Raw genomic sequence first — 15,493 nt, forward strand, 5'->3', positions numbered from 1 at the left:
CTATTGGCAGGCTGTTGATTGTTAATTGCAAAATTTTTTCAGAGGCTTGGAGTTTAATGAATGCTTATGCTCCTAATACAGATGATGAACAATTCATGGTGGATTCTTTTTTTTAAAATTTAAATCAGGCAAATGACAAAATATCGGTTGGAGGTGACTTTAATTGTTGTTTGGATCCGTTGTTAGATAAATCTCCAAAATCAGGTAGTCAGGACTGAGATGGCCAAACAGTTAGTGATGGTAATGAAGGACATGAACTTGGTAGAGATTTGGATGAAGATGAACCTGACTGAGAAGGATTTTTCTTTTTATTCATCCCAGCATGATTCTTACTCTAGAATAGATTTATTTTTTAGTATCAGCGCAACTGCAAGGAAGAATTTTTAAGGCTGAATATAAGAGTAGGATTTTGTCTAATCATTCTTTGTTGTTAATTACTTGTACTGGTTCTGAGACAGTGGAGAATGTGTATAGATGGAAATTTAATCCGATGTTGAAAACTTCTGACTTCATTAAGTTTATCAGGGATCATATGCAGTCATTTTTGAAAATAAAATGTGGATTCGGTGGATATTGTTTTGTGGGATGCATTGAAAGCTTATTTGAGGGAACAGATTATTAGTTTTACAGCTAAAATTAAAAATACATTTGTCTGAGACAAATTATTTAGAGAAAGACTTTGGAGAAAGAAGTACAGTGAGATGTCATGGAAATTTAAAAAGTTTGTTTAACTAATTTGAAACTGCAGTATAATTCATTACAAACTTATAAGTTTGAGAAGTTATTGCAGAGGACTAAACAATGTTATTTTGAGTTGGGTGAATGAGCTCACAAAGTGTTAGCATGGCCATTGAAGACTGAACAGGCTTCTAGGACAATAAATGCTATTGGACATGACACGTCGATTACTTATAAATCTCAGGAAATTAATGATGAATTTCATTTATTTTATGAGAAATTGTATACTTCTGAAGTATCAGAAGATAATGCTAAAATCGACACCATTTTGTCTGAATTGGCTTTACTATCTTTAAGGGATGCAGAGGTTAAATACTTAGATGCTTTTTTTTACTGTTGTGGAGGTGGGGGGAAATCCCCAGGAGAGGATGGTTTTACTTCTGAGTTTTATAAAGAATTTTAGGATTGGTTGATGGATGTTCTGAAACAGGTGACGGAAACTGGTTCTTTTCTGGATTCTTTTTCTCGAGTGCTTATTACAGTTATTCCTAAGAAAGATAGGGACCCATTAAAAATGGGATCTTAAAGACCTATTTCTTTATTAAACGTGGATTACAAGATTACTGCCAATGTTCTAGTAGATTAGTTAAATATTGGCTGGTTCCCTCAAGAAGAGCTCAGGCCCGAAACATCGGCATCATATCTTTGTCTCCTATGGATGCTGAAAAGACTGGCTGAGTTCCCCCAGCAGTTCGGTGTGATTATAACCGGAAGCCAGATGCCTGGCACACTGAGCCAGGCATCCTTATCATTTGCTGGAGTGTATTGACTGATTTCTCTCCTTGTTCAGTATCTTTATCATAATTACCACTCTCTGGTGTAAACAGTGGGATGTAACCTCTCATCTTCACCCAAGCTCTCTCAGTGTAACAAAGACACTGAGATACTTGAACCAGACTGTAAGTGAACAGTCAAGAGTCCTTCCAAGTGAATCTGCTGGGAGACATCTACTGCATCCGATGCTCCCGCTATGGTCTCCTCTACGTTGGAGACTCTGGATGCAGACTGGGAGATCGCTTCATTCAGCACCTTGGCTCTGTCTTAAAAAAAAAACAAAGAAAAAACATAGAAGATAGGAGCAGGAGTAGGTCATTCAGCCCTTCAAGCCTGCTTCGCCATTCAATGAGATCATGGCTGATCTTAAAGTTCAGTACCCCGTCCCCGCCTTCTCTCGTAACCCCTAATTCCCTTATACTGAAGAAATATATCTAATTCCCTCTTAAATATATTCAATGAACCTGCCTCTACTGCTCTCTGTGGCAATGAATTCCACAGATTCACCACCCTCTGGGTAAAGAAATTCCTCCTCATCTCAGTTCTAAATTGTTTGCCTATTATCCTCGAACCATGGCCCCAGGTTCTGGACTCCCCCACCATTGGAAACATCCCTTCCACATCCATTCTGTCCAGTCCTGCCAGAATTTTATATATCTCTATGAGATCCCCTCTCAATCTTCTAAACTCCAGCGAGTACAATCCCAAATTGCGCAATAGCGTGGATCTCCCAGTGGCTGGCCATTTCAATTCTCCATCCCACTCCCTTGCCGGCATGTCTGTCTATGGTCTCATGCACTGCCAGACTGAGACCACCTGTAAACCTCATCTTCTAACTGGGCACTGTCGAACCAGATGGCATTGATATTGATTTCACTAGCTTTCCTTAAGCTGCCCTGCCCCCCACCCCCCACCCCCTTCTCCCCGAAGTATCTTCTTTCCCTTTTGGTGCACACATGATAAATTCTCACATAGACCTTTATTATATCCAATTAACACCTTTTGGTGGCCTGGATTCCTTTCCCTTGGTTTGAATTATGAGACTTTCTGATATATACAGGAGTTAGGATGTAATGTTGAAATTGTACAAGGCATTGGTGAGGCCAAGTTTGGAATACTGTGTGCAGTTTTGGTCGCCGAATTACAGGAAGGATATAAACAGTATAGAGAGGGTGCAGAGGAGGTTTATGAGAATGTTGCCAGAGTTTCAGGGTTTGAGTTACAGGGAATGGTTGAGCAGGCTGAGACTTTATTTCCTGGTGCGTAGAAGGTTGAGGGGAGATTTGATAGAGGAATTCAGAATTATAAGGGGGACAGATAGAGTCAATGTGGTTCGGCTTTGTCCACTGAATGTGGGGAAGATTCAAACAAGAGGGCATGGATTGAGAGTGAAAGGAGAAAAGTTTACAGGAAACACAAGGGGGGGGAATTTCTTCACACAGAGGGTGGTGGGGGTACGGAATGAACTTCCGGCAGTGGTGGTAGAGGCGAGATCGTTGTTACTATTCAAGGTTGGATAAGTATATGGACTGGAGAGGTGTGGACGGTTATGGACCAAATGTTGATCAGTGGGATTAGGAGGGAGAAGTAGGGCCAAACTGGCCTGTTTATGTGCTGTGCTGTAAATGGTTGTATCCTGTTCCTGCCTTTTATGATTTTTTTTTCCCTTGAAGAAGAGCTCAGGCCCGAAACGTCGGCAACATATCTTTGTCTCCTATAGACGCTGAATAGAGCAGCCAAGTTCCTACAGCATTTTGGTGTGTTCACCATAATCATAGTGTCTGCAGCCTGTCGTGTTTCTCTCAGTTAATGTCTAACCACAAGAGGAAACCACACAACCAGGAAGAGGGAGAAAATACCTTCCACCAGGCAGCCTGACCTGACTCACACTGTTCATAACATGACAGGAGTTCATCGTCCTACACATTGCACAATGTTCTCACACACTTGCCGCAGCCAAACCTTGCATATAAAAAAAACCTATCATCGTATATTTCATAAATTTTGTTAGAGACACTAAACACTGAATGTAGACAAATCACCAATATTCACAATTATCTGAGCGGAAGAAATAAAGGTGACTTTGTAACGGTGTAAAAGTGGTGTTGGAACAGTCTGTGATCTGTGTGACAAGGGGAGGATCTGATAGCCCAACAGCTGTTGGAAAGAAAATGTTTCTAGATTAGGCCCTTTCGGCCACCCAATTAACCTACAACACCCCCGGTCCGTAACAAACGGTGAGAGGAAAGCGGAGCCCCCCCACTGGGGAAAGCCCACGGGGAGACACATGCAAGCTCCTTACGGGCAGCACGGGATTCGAACCCTGGTCCCGATCGCCGGCGCTGTGCTGCCGCTCTTGAACTTGGAGGTGCCGGTCTTCAGGCTCCCGCACCTTCCCTTCCGAAGGTCGCAGCGAGAAGAAGTTGCGACCAGGGTGATGAGAGGGTCCCTACGATGTTGGCGGCCTTCCCGAGGCAGCACCTCACGTCGATGCCTTCAACGGATGGGAGGTCGGAGCCTGTGAAGGAATGGACTATGTGTGTTGCCCTCTGCATTCCTGGACAGTCAACTTGCCAAACCAGGCGGTGATGCAGCCAGGCCAGGTACTTTCCGCAGGGCACCTGTGGAAGTCTGATCAAGTATTCGACGACACGCCCAATCTCCGCAGGCTCCGCAGAAAGTTTTTTTCTCAGTTTGGGTCTCTTCCTGCCAACAGCATTTCCCTACGATTTCCTCTCTTGACTGCAACAACATTTCTCACTCAGTGGGAAATGTAACGGAATGTGGTTAAAGACTTAAACCTCCTCCCCGCTCTGTGGTGCAGTTTCTGTTGACTATTGGACCATCAACCCTGTCTGTACCATGGTACCCACATCCTTGTAGGTAGCCAGTCAATAAACAGCCCCCTCTGGCTCACAGCTGGCAACATCTGGTTTGATTTCAAACTCTGGCAGGTAGCTACAGTCAACCCCTTGAACGTATTGAAAGGTGAGATGCAGGGGAATTAAGGAGAATTTGGACGGACTAGGTTTATACCCACTGGGGAGGGATGAAGTTGTAGCGGTTTCCAACAACAGGAGGGGCTCAGCCAGGAGACCAAGGTGAGGGAGTTTGGAACTCGAGGGCACAGGTTTATGAGAGGATCTGAGGGGTAAATTTTTCACAAAGGGTGGTGGTTGTAGGGATGTGGTGTCAGAGGAAGTGGCAGGTAGCAGGCATTTGGAAGGGTATGAATAGGGAAAGAGTGGAGGGATATGGGTTTAATGTGGACACCCAGGTCAGCATGGAGTAAATGGGCTAAAGGTTCTGCTTCTGTGTTATAGGAGTCTGTGAACATGGAAGGATTCAATGTGGGGTGGGGGAGATGGATGGGTTCTCTCTCCCTCTCCCATTCCCCATGACGGGACCCCTATCCCTTTCCATGATGGGATTGGGACCCCCTCCTTCTACCCTATTCCTCATGTTGGGACCCCTTTCCCTCTCTCATTCCCCCTCCCCTCTCCTCCCCTTCCCTGCCACTGCCCCTTCCCCTCCCTCCCCATTCCCCATGATGGGACCCCTCCCCCTCTCCATTTCCCCCTCCTCTTCCCTACCACTGCCCCTTCCCCTCCCTCCCCCATTCCCCATGACAGGACGCCTCTCCCTGGTCCCATCCCTCATGTTGGACATAACTGATTTATTTTTCCTTCAGATTGGAGCTTCCCTGTTTGCCAGCAACATTGGGAGCGGTCACTTCGTGGGATTGGCCGGGAATGGCGCAGCGGGTGGTATCGCCACCGGTGGATTTGAGTGGAATGTACGTGTACACTGAACTCCCTCCACAGAACGTCTGCTGATGACCTGCTGATGCGTGGGGACTTCAGGCTAATGTTTTCCCAACCAGGTGGTCACCAGAATCCAAACCAACATCCAGGTTGAATTCCCAGATGGGCTGATAAGAGTGTTAGACACAGGGGCACAGGAGACCATTTGGCCTGCATGGAGCAGGCATACAGCATCCCCCTTCGTCCCAGGAGCAGCCTTCTGAACCTTCACTGATTTGCCCTCAGTTTGAGTCCAAACAGAACTACGTAAAAGGAGACCCGAGGGCGCTATCCTCTCAATGTAAACAAATTGAGCCAGTTCTCCCCCTTCCTGCCCAGGTCTTTTCTGACCATTGGGACTGACCCTGTCCCTCCCAGCAATTCAATCTGCCCCACTGCATAAAACTTCCTTCCTCATCCACCTTGGTCAATGCCCCCTGGTTTGTAGCCCATTGCCTCAAGTGGGGACAGTTTCCCTTAATCCTCTCTCACTGCACCTCTGGATCCTGCAGCTCTGGTCTTGTCCCCAATCTGCTAAACCTCTTCCACAGCCTTCCCAGAGCCATCTTGCAGATCCTCACTTGCTGTTGACAGGACAGCAGTGGAAGCTGAGTCAGTGTTGTAGAGGCTCATCAGTTCCTCCTTGCTTGGTACGTCATCCCTCTCGAGACAAGCCCAGGGATCCTGGGTGTTTAAACCACCCTCTTCCCCTATTCTACAAACCCTACCCAAACACAAAAGCCCCAGCTCTGTCATCCTTGCTTCAGATATACCTAATTCCCTGAAAGTGGTGTTTCAGGTGGATAGGGCTGTAAAGAGAGCTTTTGGCATCTTGACCTTCATAAATTAAAGTATTGAGTACAAGAGCTGTTATGTTATGGTAAAGTTGTATAAGACATTGGTGAGGCCACATTTGGAGATTTGTGTGCAGTTTTGGTCACCAAACTACAGGAAATATATCAATAAGATAGAAAGAGTGTAGAGAAGGTTTATTAGCATGTTGTCCAGACTCCAGGAACTGAGTTACAGGGAAAGATTAAACAGGTTAGGACTTTATTCCCTAGAGAAGAATGAGGGGAGAGTTGATAGAGGTATTTAAAATTATGAGGGGGGGGGGAATAGAGTAAATGCAGATAGGCTTTTTTTCACTGAAGGTAGGTGAGATACAACCCAGAGGACATGGGTTAAGGGTGAAAGGGGAAAAGTTCAGGGGGAACATGAGGGAGAACTTCTTCACACTGGGGGAAATCTGTGTGAAACGAGCTGGCAGCTAAAGTTGTGAACTTGTCTTCAATTTTAACATTTAACAAGAATTTGCACAGGGCCATGGAGGAGAGAGGTGTGCAGGGCTGTGGACTGGGGGACTAGGGAAAAAATGGTTCAGTACGAACTGGAAGGGGTGAAGGGGCCTGTTTCTGTGCTGTAGTGTTCTATGATTCTATATGGCATGCTCTCCAATTCAGGTAATATCGCAGTAAAGTGAAACACAAAAGTCCGCAGACTCTGTGATTGTAATGACAACGCGGAGATGCTGGAGGAACTCAGCCGGTCTCACAGCGTCCATATAACCATTTACAGAGCTGAAACAGGCCATGTTGGCCTTTCACTGATTTTGTGCGCCCTCTTCAGGCAATGGTCCCGATGGGTTTGGCCCTCGAATTCCAACTTAAGTGGCTGAATTCTTCCGTTAGTCCACCTTGGCAAACTCCAAGAGTCTAATTTGCAAAACCTACAAATTGGGAAGATAAAGAGGTCCACGAGCTCCTTACCCTCAAAGCTTGAAGATTCAGCACAGTTGTTTTAATTCGTTGATAAAAAAATAAATTAGCAATCATCTCAATGTTACTTGTAAGAGCCTGTATTAAATGTGGTCACGGAGGTTCAACCTTGTGAAGTCCATTCAGGTGCCCAAGAATGTCCTAAGTACAAATTCTGCCACATTCCCCCAATTATTGTTGACGATTGCTCCAGGTCAGAACTGCTATTTACATAATACACCAGATTCAATGTTGGCACTGGTGACCCACCACAAACACACAAACTGGCATCCTGCACATTCCCATACCACTTCCGTTCTGCCAGGGTAATCCCAGCATTTTATTTCTTCCATGTAGAAAGATAAATAACTGAAATTTCGGACTGGAGTCCTTCCTGAAGGTACAAGTGAATAGATGTCACTCTAAAGCTAATCCTAACCCTTAGACCTTGAGGAAGGGCTCTGGCCCGAAACATCGATAATGTGCAGTATGTTTACCTCCTACCTATGCTGTGAGACTGGGTGAGTTCTTCCAGCACTTCAGTCTTTTAACATCCTGGTAAATCTCCACCTACCAGAACTGAACGCAATACTCCAAGGGCAGCACAGTTAACGTAGTGGTTAGTGCTACGCTTTTACAGTGCCGGCGATCGGGACCAGGGTTCGAATCCCGCACCGTCCTGTGAGGAGTTTGTGCGTTCTCCGCGTGTCTGCGTGGGTTTCGCTCCACTTTCCTCCCAGCTTTCAAACATACCGGAGGGGGGTGGGTGTAGGTTAATGGAAAAGCAGGACGTCTCAATTTAAAAATTAAAAGTGTGGTCGGAACCAGAGTTTTCTGCCACACATGAGCTCACAGCACTTGAACTCAGCCCCCATGAGGCCAGCACATCATGCACCTTCGTAACTTCCCCATCAACTTGCACAGCAACCTTGAGAGAGATCGTGGGAGGAAACTGAAGCCGCCACCCCCCCCCCCCCCCGGGGAAAACCCACGCCGATTCGGGGAGAGCACACAACCTTTGCTAGACAGTGCGGGATTCGAACCCCGGTCCCGACCGCTGGCGGCGGAACTACGCTATCCGCGCTGAAATGTCGACTGTTCCTTTACCCCTCTGCATGCTGCTCCCACTCCTTTTCACCGGTTTCATGCGAGATGTGACCATAACTTTTCACTCCTCTTCACCCCACAGGCACTGGTGATTGTAATTGTTCTGGGATGGCTTTTTGTACCCATCTACGTCAAAGCTGGGGTAAGTAGTTAACCCTAACCCTCTCAATAACTCCAAAGGCTAGACGTTCCCTGACTGATAGGCTTTTGTCACCATAAACAGAAGGCACATCTCATGTTGCTGACCCTAGACCCAAGCTCATTCTGGGGTGGTAGGTTTATGGCGTTGCTACCTTTATTGGGGGAATCAAGGGGGAGGAGCCACAGTACAATCAGCGAGGGATGGACCAGCCATACACATACACCCAGTAGTAACAGGGGTTCCCCCACACAGGGCCCCTAAATCCTCCTTTATATCTTCTGGTTAGAGATCTGACACTGACTACCTTCTCACCCTCAAGGTTGTGACAATGCCGGAATACTTGAAGAAGCGGTTCGGGGGCAATCGGATCAGGATTTACCTCTCCACGCTCTCTCTTTTCCTCTACATATTCACCAAGATCTCGGTAAGTTAGCCCTGGCTTTGAACCGAAACACCAAACAAGGAGAGTGTACCGACTTGTCCTGACGTTGGGGGTAGAAGCAGCCCTTGGATGACGGAGCTAGTGGTCAGAACTGCTAGCTGGGCACTCCGGAAACCCAGGTATGATCCTCACCACCGGCGCTGGCCGTGTGGAGTTTGCACACTCTCCTCACGACCATCTCTTCCCCCCCCCCCACACCCGCCTTCAAGTCTCTCTCCTTGAATCCCAAGACGTCAGTTGTCTCCTGTCAATCTCCTCTGAGAGTCAGAGAATGGGAGTAAAGACCAAGTATGAGAGAGAATGGGTTCAAGAGCTAAGGCAGGGATGGGATTGCTCCCCTGAGAGCTGGCACAGGACAGAGGAAGCAACTGGCCTCCTTGCGTGTGGTTATAAAATAATAAATCTCTCAACGACCCCTCAACCCTCCAATTGCTGCAAGAATGTGACTCTAGTTCCTCATTTTATAATTTCCCCCTCTTTATAACTTTCCTTTAGATATACCAGGTGGTCCCGACTTACAACATACGTGACTTACAACCACTAATACTTACGACCTAAAGAAAAACTGTATATATTAAAATAAAATGTAAATGTAAAAATTACACACCAGGTCCCTGGGATCCAGGGGCTGTTTATTTTGATGAACCAACATTGGTGCCAGCCACGGGCCGGGAGAGTGCCGAGACTCCAACGCCACCGAATGTGTTCCATTTTTGGGACACGAAGGTGGTGGCAGACCCGGTGTTCGAGGTGGGGGAGGTGAGTGCAGGCCTAGGTGCCGGCGGTGGTGGACAATGGATCCAGTTTAAGAATGCATCGGCTCGGAGCAGCATAACGCCTGACTTGCATCCATTTCAAGATCCGACTGGTCATTCAGAACGGAACTCGGTCGGACTTATGTCTGGGTGCCATCTATTCAAAAGGGAGCTGGATGCGGCCCGTATGGCTATTGGGATCAAAGGGATCTGGGGAGAAAGCAGGAAGAGGGGCCACGAGCAAGATAAAGATGCATAACCGACGTTTTGGGCACACGTCCTTCATCAAAATGTTGGCAGGCATCCGGACAAAATGAGAGCTCTCCAATCACAGAGCCATCTGCCTTCCACCTGTTCAGTGGTGTGCCTTCCCTCCCTTCTCCACCTGTTACCTCCAGCCCGTGGGCCTTGTGCTCCTCCCCTGCCCCCTCTCCCTGCTACATTTTACCCTTACCCTGACAAAGGGCAGAAGCCTGAAATATGTAATCTTGATCTTTGCTACGTAATGTATGCTGTTTGACCTGGTCAATGATCAGCTGTGATTGTATTGGATGGTGGGGCAGGCTAGAAGGGCTGAATGGCCCACAACACCCCTCCAAATGCTGATTGGGTTCAAAGGGAAGTACTTCTGTGGCTCCATGAAGCCTTCATTCTGGTCATCCATTATCTCGAAGGACAGGGCATATTTTTTAAATTAAAATTTAATTTAGGCATGCAGCGCAGTAGCAGGCCCTTCTGGCCCACAAGCCCCCCCCCCCCAAACTCCGCCCCCCAGATACACCCATGTGACCAATTAACCCACCAAACCCATGCGTCTTTGAAACATGGGAGGAAACTGGGAAATCCTTGCAGTCACGGGGAGAACGTGCAAACTCTTCGCAGATGGCCCGGGTCTATGCAGAGTAGGACATTTATCTCTCTTCCAGCATCGACCGGACCCTGGAACTCCGTCCCAGCTGCAATGGCTGCAGTGGTTCCACATGGCTTCCTTCACCCCCGCCTTCTCACCTCTGATCATAAACACTGGGGTCTTGGCAACAAAGACCATGTGCCAAAAGAAGTACCGAATATACTCATGTAATAGGCAGATTTTGGGGACCAATTTTTAGGGTAAGATTTAAGGGGTCGACTGTTACACACATAGTACTTTTAACCGTGGTAGGTACTTGCGTTGTTTGGGGTGCCGTGAGCTTGGATGGGAGGGCAGCCAGGACTGGGTAATAGGTCCGTGGTTGGGAGCTCGGTCTGGCAGGCGGCCTGGGCCCGGGGAAGAGTCCACTGTCGTAGCATTGGGAGCACGGATGGGTGGGCAGGGGAGGCCTGGGCGAGAGTTTGTGGTCAGGTGTTGGGAGCTTGGGCAGGCAGGGCCAAAAATGGGGGGGGGGGGGGGAGTCCGATTTTACATGCCTAAATATGGTAAACATCCTTGGGGCTTTACTCCCAGAGATCCGTCCATCCTGTTCGTGTGTACCTCATGGGATGCCTTCTCCAGATGCAGAGGACCTCCCTCCTACACCCTCCCATATCCAATATGGTCACCAAGACCTCCAGAGCTGTTACATTGAAGCCAGCTCCCATACTCAACGAGGATCCCCAGAAGCTACTAACTTTCTGCTCCATGAACCAGGTTCCCCCAGCAGCCGTGTATGCCCGGGTTGGATCTTCCCCAACTCTATTCTAACATAGTGTCCAGGCTTGAATCTAACACTGGCACCATCGCTAGGTCTCATCTCTCCACCCCTCATGCATCCATCAGAACTTTTGCTCACCCACTCCATTACTCCTTCCGCTGCAGCAGAGAGCTGCATTAAAGCTGCCACCTGAATGAAGTGTTGTTGTTGCTTCTGTGGACCGGTTTATCCAATCCCCTTGACGAGGGGCCCAGCCAGTTAAGCATCCCGTGTGGGTACGTTGGGGCAGCAGAGTGGCACAGAGGGTAGAACTGCTGCTTCACAGCTGCCAGTGACACCGAGTTCAATGCCGGCCTCCGGCGCTGTCTGTGACGAGTTTGCACCCTCTCCCTGTGACCGGGGGCTTACCCTCCCCGGCCCCCAAGTGGTATGGCTTCTTGCCATGTGCCAGACGTGTTGGTTAGTGGGTAAACTGGCAGCTCCACATCTACAGGGCGAAGTTGAGTGGGAGAAGCTTGAAAGAGTTGATATAATTATCAGGAGAATAGAACTGGACCAGAATAGGCCCCGCGTCAATGGGTGGTCAGCGGGGAACGGGGATGGTGATCCGAAGGGCCTTCCCCCCTGTAATATCTCCTTCTGTGACGGTGTTCCTGCTGGAATCGGGGCGGGGGGGGGGGGGGGGGGGCAGTCCCAGGTGCAAGGTTTGCGAGGAAGTGGATCCTGTGTTGAGTGTGGATCTGCTAACTCTTTCAGGCTGACATGTTTTCAGGAGCTATCTTCATCCGCGAGGCCTTGGGGTTGAACCTGTACGTCGCCGTAGTGATACTCCTGTCCATCACTGCCCTCTACACTGTGACAGGTAAAGCTGACCCTTCATTCATGTATTGTGCCCATAACCCGTTGTAAAAGGGGTCTGCAGTTTAATTAACCCACCACCTCCCACAGTGACGTCTCTCTCCCCACCCTGTCTCCTCGGAGGATTCTGTTGTTAGCTCTCAATCCGTTGCATTTGCCCTCAGAATGAGGCCTTCCCTTGCCAGAATATCCGAGATGTCCTCCTTCTTCTGAAATCGTGGCCGTTAGCTTGGCCCTCACCCCCATCTCCTCTATTCCCCGCCCTCTCCAAGGTTGGGGATTCCCCCCCCCTTGTCCTCACCTCCCACCCCGCTGGCCTATATCTCCAAGTTCCGATTCTCCGCAATTTCCGCCACCGACAGCGCGATCCCCCCGCCCACTCCCATCATCAGGCCCAACTTCCCTCCTCCTCCCCCCACCTCCTGCTTTCCACAGGAACTGTGCTCTCCAGGACTCCCTCGCCTACTCATCACTTCCCACCACTTACCCCCCCACCCCTTGCTCCCCCGCCCAACCCCGTGGCCACATCTCCTCCCTCACCACCGTTCAGGACACCAAGCCAAGGGAAGCGACGCTTGTAAATCTACAGGGACTGCATCCAATACTCCCGATGTGATCTCATCTCCGGACTGGGAGATTGTTCCTTTGAAGCCGGGGAATTGCCAGTGGCCAACACTTTCAATTCCACCACCTCCCCAACCCCATTCTCGCCCTGACATGTCTGTCCATGGCCCCATGCGCTGCCGAGCTGAGTCCATCTCAGATTGGTTGAACAACACCTAATATTCTGTCTGGGCCGTCTCCAACCAGATGGCATTAACATCGGCCTCCAGGAACCCCCCAGCTCATCTTAAACCAATGCTTGGCCTGGGAAAAGGATTCTGACTCCCCTCATTCTGGGAACTTTATAACCCTCTAGCAGGTCTCCTTTCAGCCTCCAACACAACAAAAAACAAACAGCCTGAGTTAAATTTTTAACGTTTTTAATTTAGACGTACAGCCGGGTAATGGGCCATTTTGGCCCACGAGTCCCTGCCGCCCAATTTACACCCCCCTCCACCCCCCCATAGCTTTCGAAGGGTGGGAGGAAACCGGAGCCCCCGGAAAAAATACGCGCAGGCACGGGGAGAGCATGCAAGCTCCTCGCGGACGGTGCGGAATTCAAACTTAAATCACGGGGGCGGTAACCATTACGCCAACTAGGCCGCCCCAAGTTTGGCCAATCTCTCCTCGGGGAAAACTAATACCATGTACTTTTTAACAATGATTACCGCGCTTCCCTGCTGTACTCGCCCTGCCTGGGGGGGCACACAAAACACAGCTTTGAGCACACAGCCATGAACACACCGTAGAGCAGTACATAAATGTGCTGGAGAAACTCAGCAGGTCACACAGTATCCCTAGGAAATGTAGGGTAACCAATGGTTTGGCCCTCTTGGTCAGCTATAAGCATAAAGAGCAGGAGCCCAAATAGAAAAGGTGGGGGAGGAGAGGAGAGGAGCGCAGGCCAGCAGGTAAAGAGGCAGGAAGGTGGAAGAGGAAAAAAGCTGAGGTGATGAAAGAGGGGGTGGCAGAAGAGAACAAAAGGTCATGGGGCGCTTGAGGATAGGAGAGAGAGGGGGACAGAGAAAGAGGAGAGGGAGAGAGGGTGTCCTGGGTAAACTTGTACCTCTCACTTTGTTAGTTTTAGATTGGTCACAGTGTTTGAGCTACCGAAAGAAAATAGACACACACACCAAGAGCAGTTCAGTTTATACAAATGTTTATTACAAATTCAAAAGCTGATATCAAACTACAATATGCTAGCCCTTCCCAACTATATTTATCAACGCCTGGACTGGTCCCAACTGCCGAAGTGAGGCAATGACTGCACACTTGTAGTAGGTTATCAGGGTGCTGGTAGCAGCTTCTCCACCTCCCTCGACCGGGATGTTAGCTGGACTCTAGAAGTTCTTCTTCTTGCTGAGAGATGATGCCACCTCTTGGAGAATCTCAAACTTCAGCAGCGGGACCATAACTTATAACAAGCAGAAGGATTAAATGTTCTTGGTACACAGATGTCCTTTCGTCAGATAACAGCATCTCTGGCCCCTCAGTGGAATTGAGCTTATGTCTGCTGATTCTAAAAAACAAGCAGGTTCTCAGCCTTGCAGAAGCAAAGGCTGCAAAAGTTAAAAAACACGGTTTAAATCTTCCATTACAGAGGATTAATGGAAACTGGAGAAGCTGAGCTTAATGCCATCTGGCTGTTGTAAGGTGTTGTTCCCTCAATTTGAAAATTGGGTGGGGGGGGGGGGGGTTGATCCACCATTACTACCCTGATCTTGTTGGAGGTACAGGTTCCTTATGCTCTTGTGTAAGGAATTTCAGTTCAATTTGCCTCCAGCGCCACCTGGGTTAGCCCAGCGTGGGCTTGCCTTCGTGTGGCTGTGGCCAGCGCTCACTGCCGCCGTGCCTTGCTCTCTGCACGCTTGACTGACCGTTCTTGTGCGTTGCTGGCAGGTGGATTGGCCGCCGTGATCTACACCGACACATTGCAGACCATCATCATGGTGGTGGGATCCTTCATTCTCATGGGATTTGGTAAGTAACTCCCCCCAACTCCACCTCGCTTGCTTTGGTGTGTATCCTCGTCCTTTCGCAATGCCCCGCCACAGTCCCGTACTGCTCAACGTACTTCAGTCTCAGAGCGAGGGGGCGTTAGCACTTTGCTCAACCTTGGTGGTGAGCTGAGAGAGTGTCACAGAGTGGAGAAAGGGACCTTCAGACCATCACATCCATGCTAGCCACCTAGTTGCCCATCCAAGCCTGCAGGTCTGATTTTAAATCCTCGATAAACGGGCTCAAGAAGCAGCAGAACGCACATTGGCAGTGGGTAATTAATAGGGTGGGGGAGCGGCAGGTGGGGGGGAATCTCTCAACAGGTTCCCGGGGAAGGAAGAGCACAGACAAGGGCATGGCCTGGCGCCAGGTGGAAAGTGGCTTCCTGCTGACGGTGTCCGATTGGCCGCCACCAAAGCAGGGTTGCTCTGACCTCGCCGAATTAAAGCCCAGTCGCTAACATTAGCCTGGACAGGGCCTCCATACGCCAAGAGAACAAAGAGGGGGTGAGTGAGAATCGGTGCCCTAGGGCCTATACAGACGAGAGGGGCTAAAGGGCGCTTTAATGGTCACGGGAGAGAGGGGTGGTCTCTCCCCATAAGGGGCAGGTTGGAAGGTCAGTCATTCACCACTCCACCCAGAAATGTAATTCCTAGGTTATTTCCACTAACTGATTTAAATTTAGACGCACTGCGCGGTAACAGGCCCTCCGGCCCACGAACCCACGCCACCCAGGTGACCAATGAACCTACTAAGCCCGCATGTCTTTGGAGTGTGGGAAGACGCCTGGAGGAAACCCTCATGGGTAAAGGGAGAATGGACAAACTCCCCACGGCCAGTGGGGGATTTGAACCCAGGCTGCTGGCACTGTGATAATGCAGTGCT

At 49.2% G+C, this 15,493-nt stretch overlaps 1 protein-coding gene across 3 annotated transcripts in view; it reads left to right on the forward strand.

Annotated features, from left to right (window-relative positions):
* slc5a1 (solute carrier family 5 member 1) overlaps positions 1–15,493 on the forward strand; it is a 74,342-nt gene that overhangs the window by 12,708 nt on the left and 46,141 nt on the right. For all 3 annotated transcript variants that reach the window (XM_069933621.1, XM_069933619.1, XM_069933620.1), the window contains exons 3-7: positions 5,204–5,308; positions 8,262–8,321; positions 8,641–8,745; positions 11,906–12,011; positions 14,510–14,590. In XM_069933621.1, coding sequence (XP_069789722.1) covers positions 5,204–5,308; positions 8,262–8,321; positions 8,641–8,745; positions 11,906–12,011; positions 14,510–14,590 — 457 coding nt within the window. The remainder of the gene's footprint in view (positions 1–5,203; positions 5,309–8,261; positions 8,322–8,640; positions 8,746–11,905; positions 12,012–14,509; positions 14,591–15,493) is intronic.

This window comes from Narcine bancroftii, chromosome 4 (assembly GCF_036971445.1).
Source record: "Narcine bancroftii isolate sNarBan1 chromosome 4, sNarBan1.hap1, whole genome shotgun sequence".
NCBI classification, from domain to species: Eukaryota; Metazoa; Chordata; class Chondrichthyes; order Torpediniformes; family Narcinidae; genus Narcine; species Narcine bancroftii.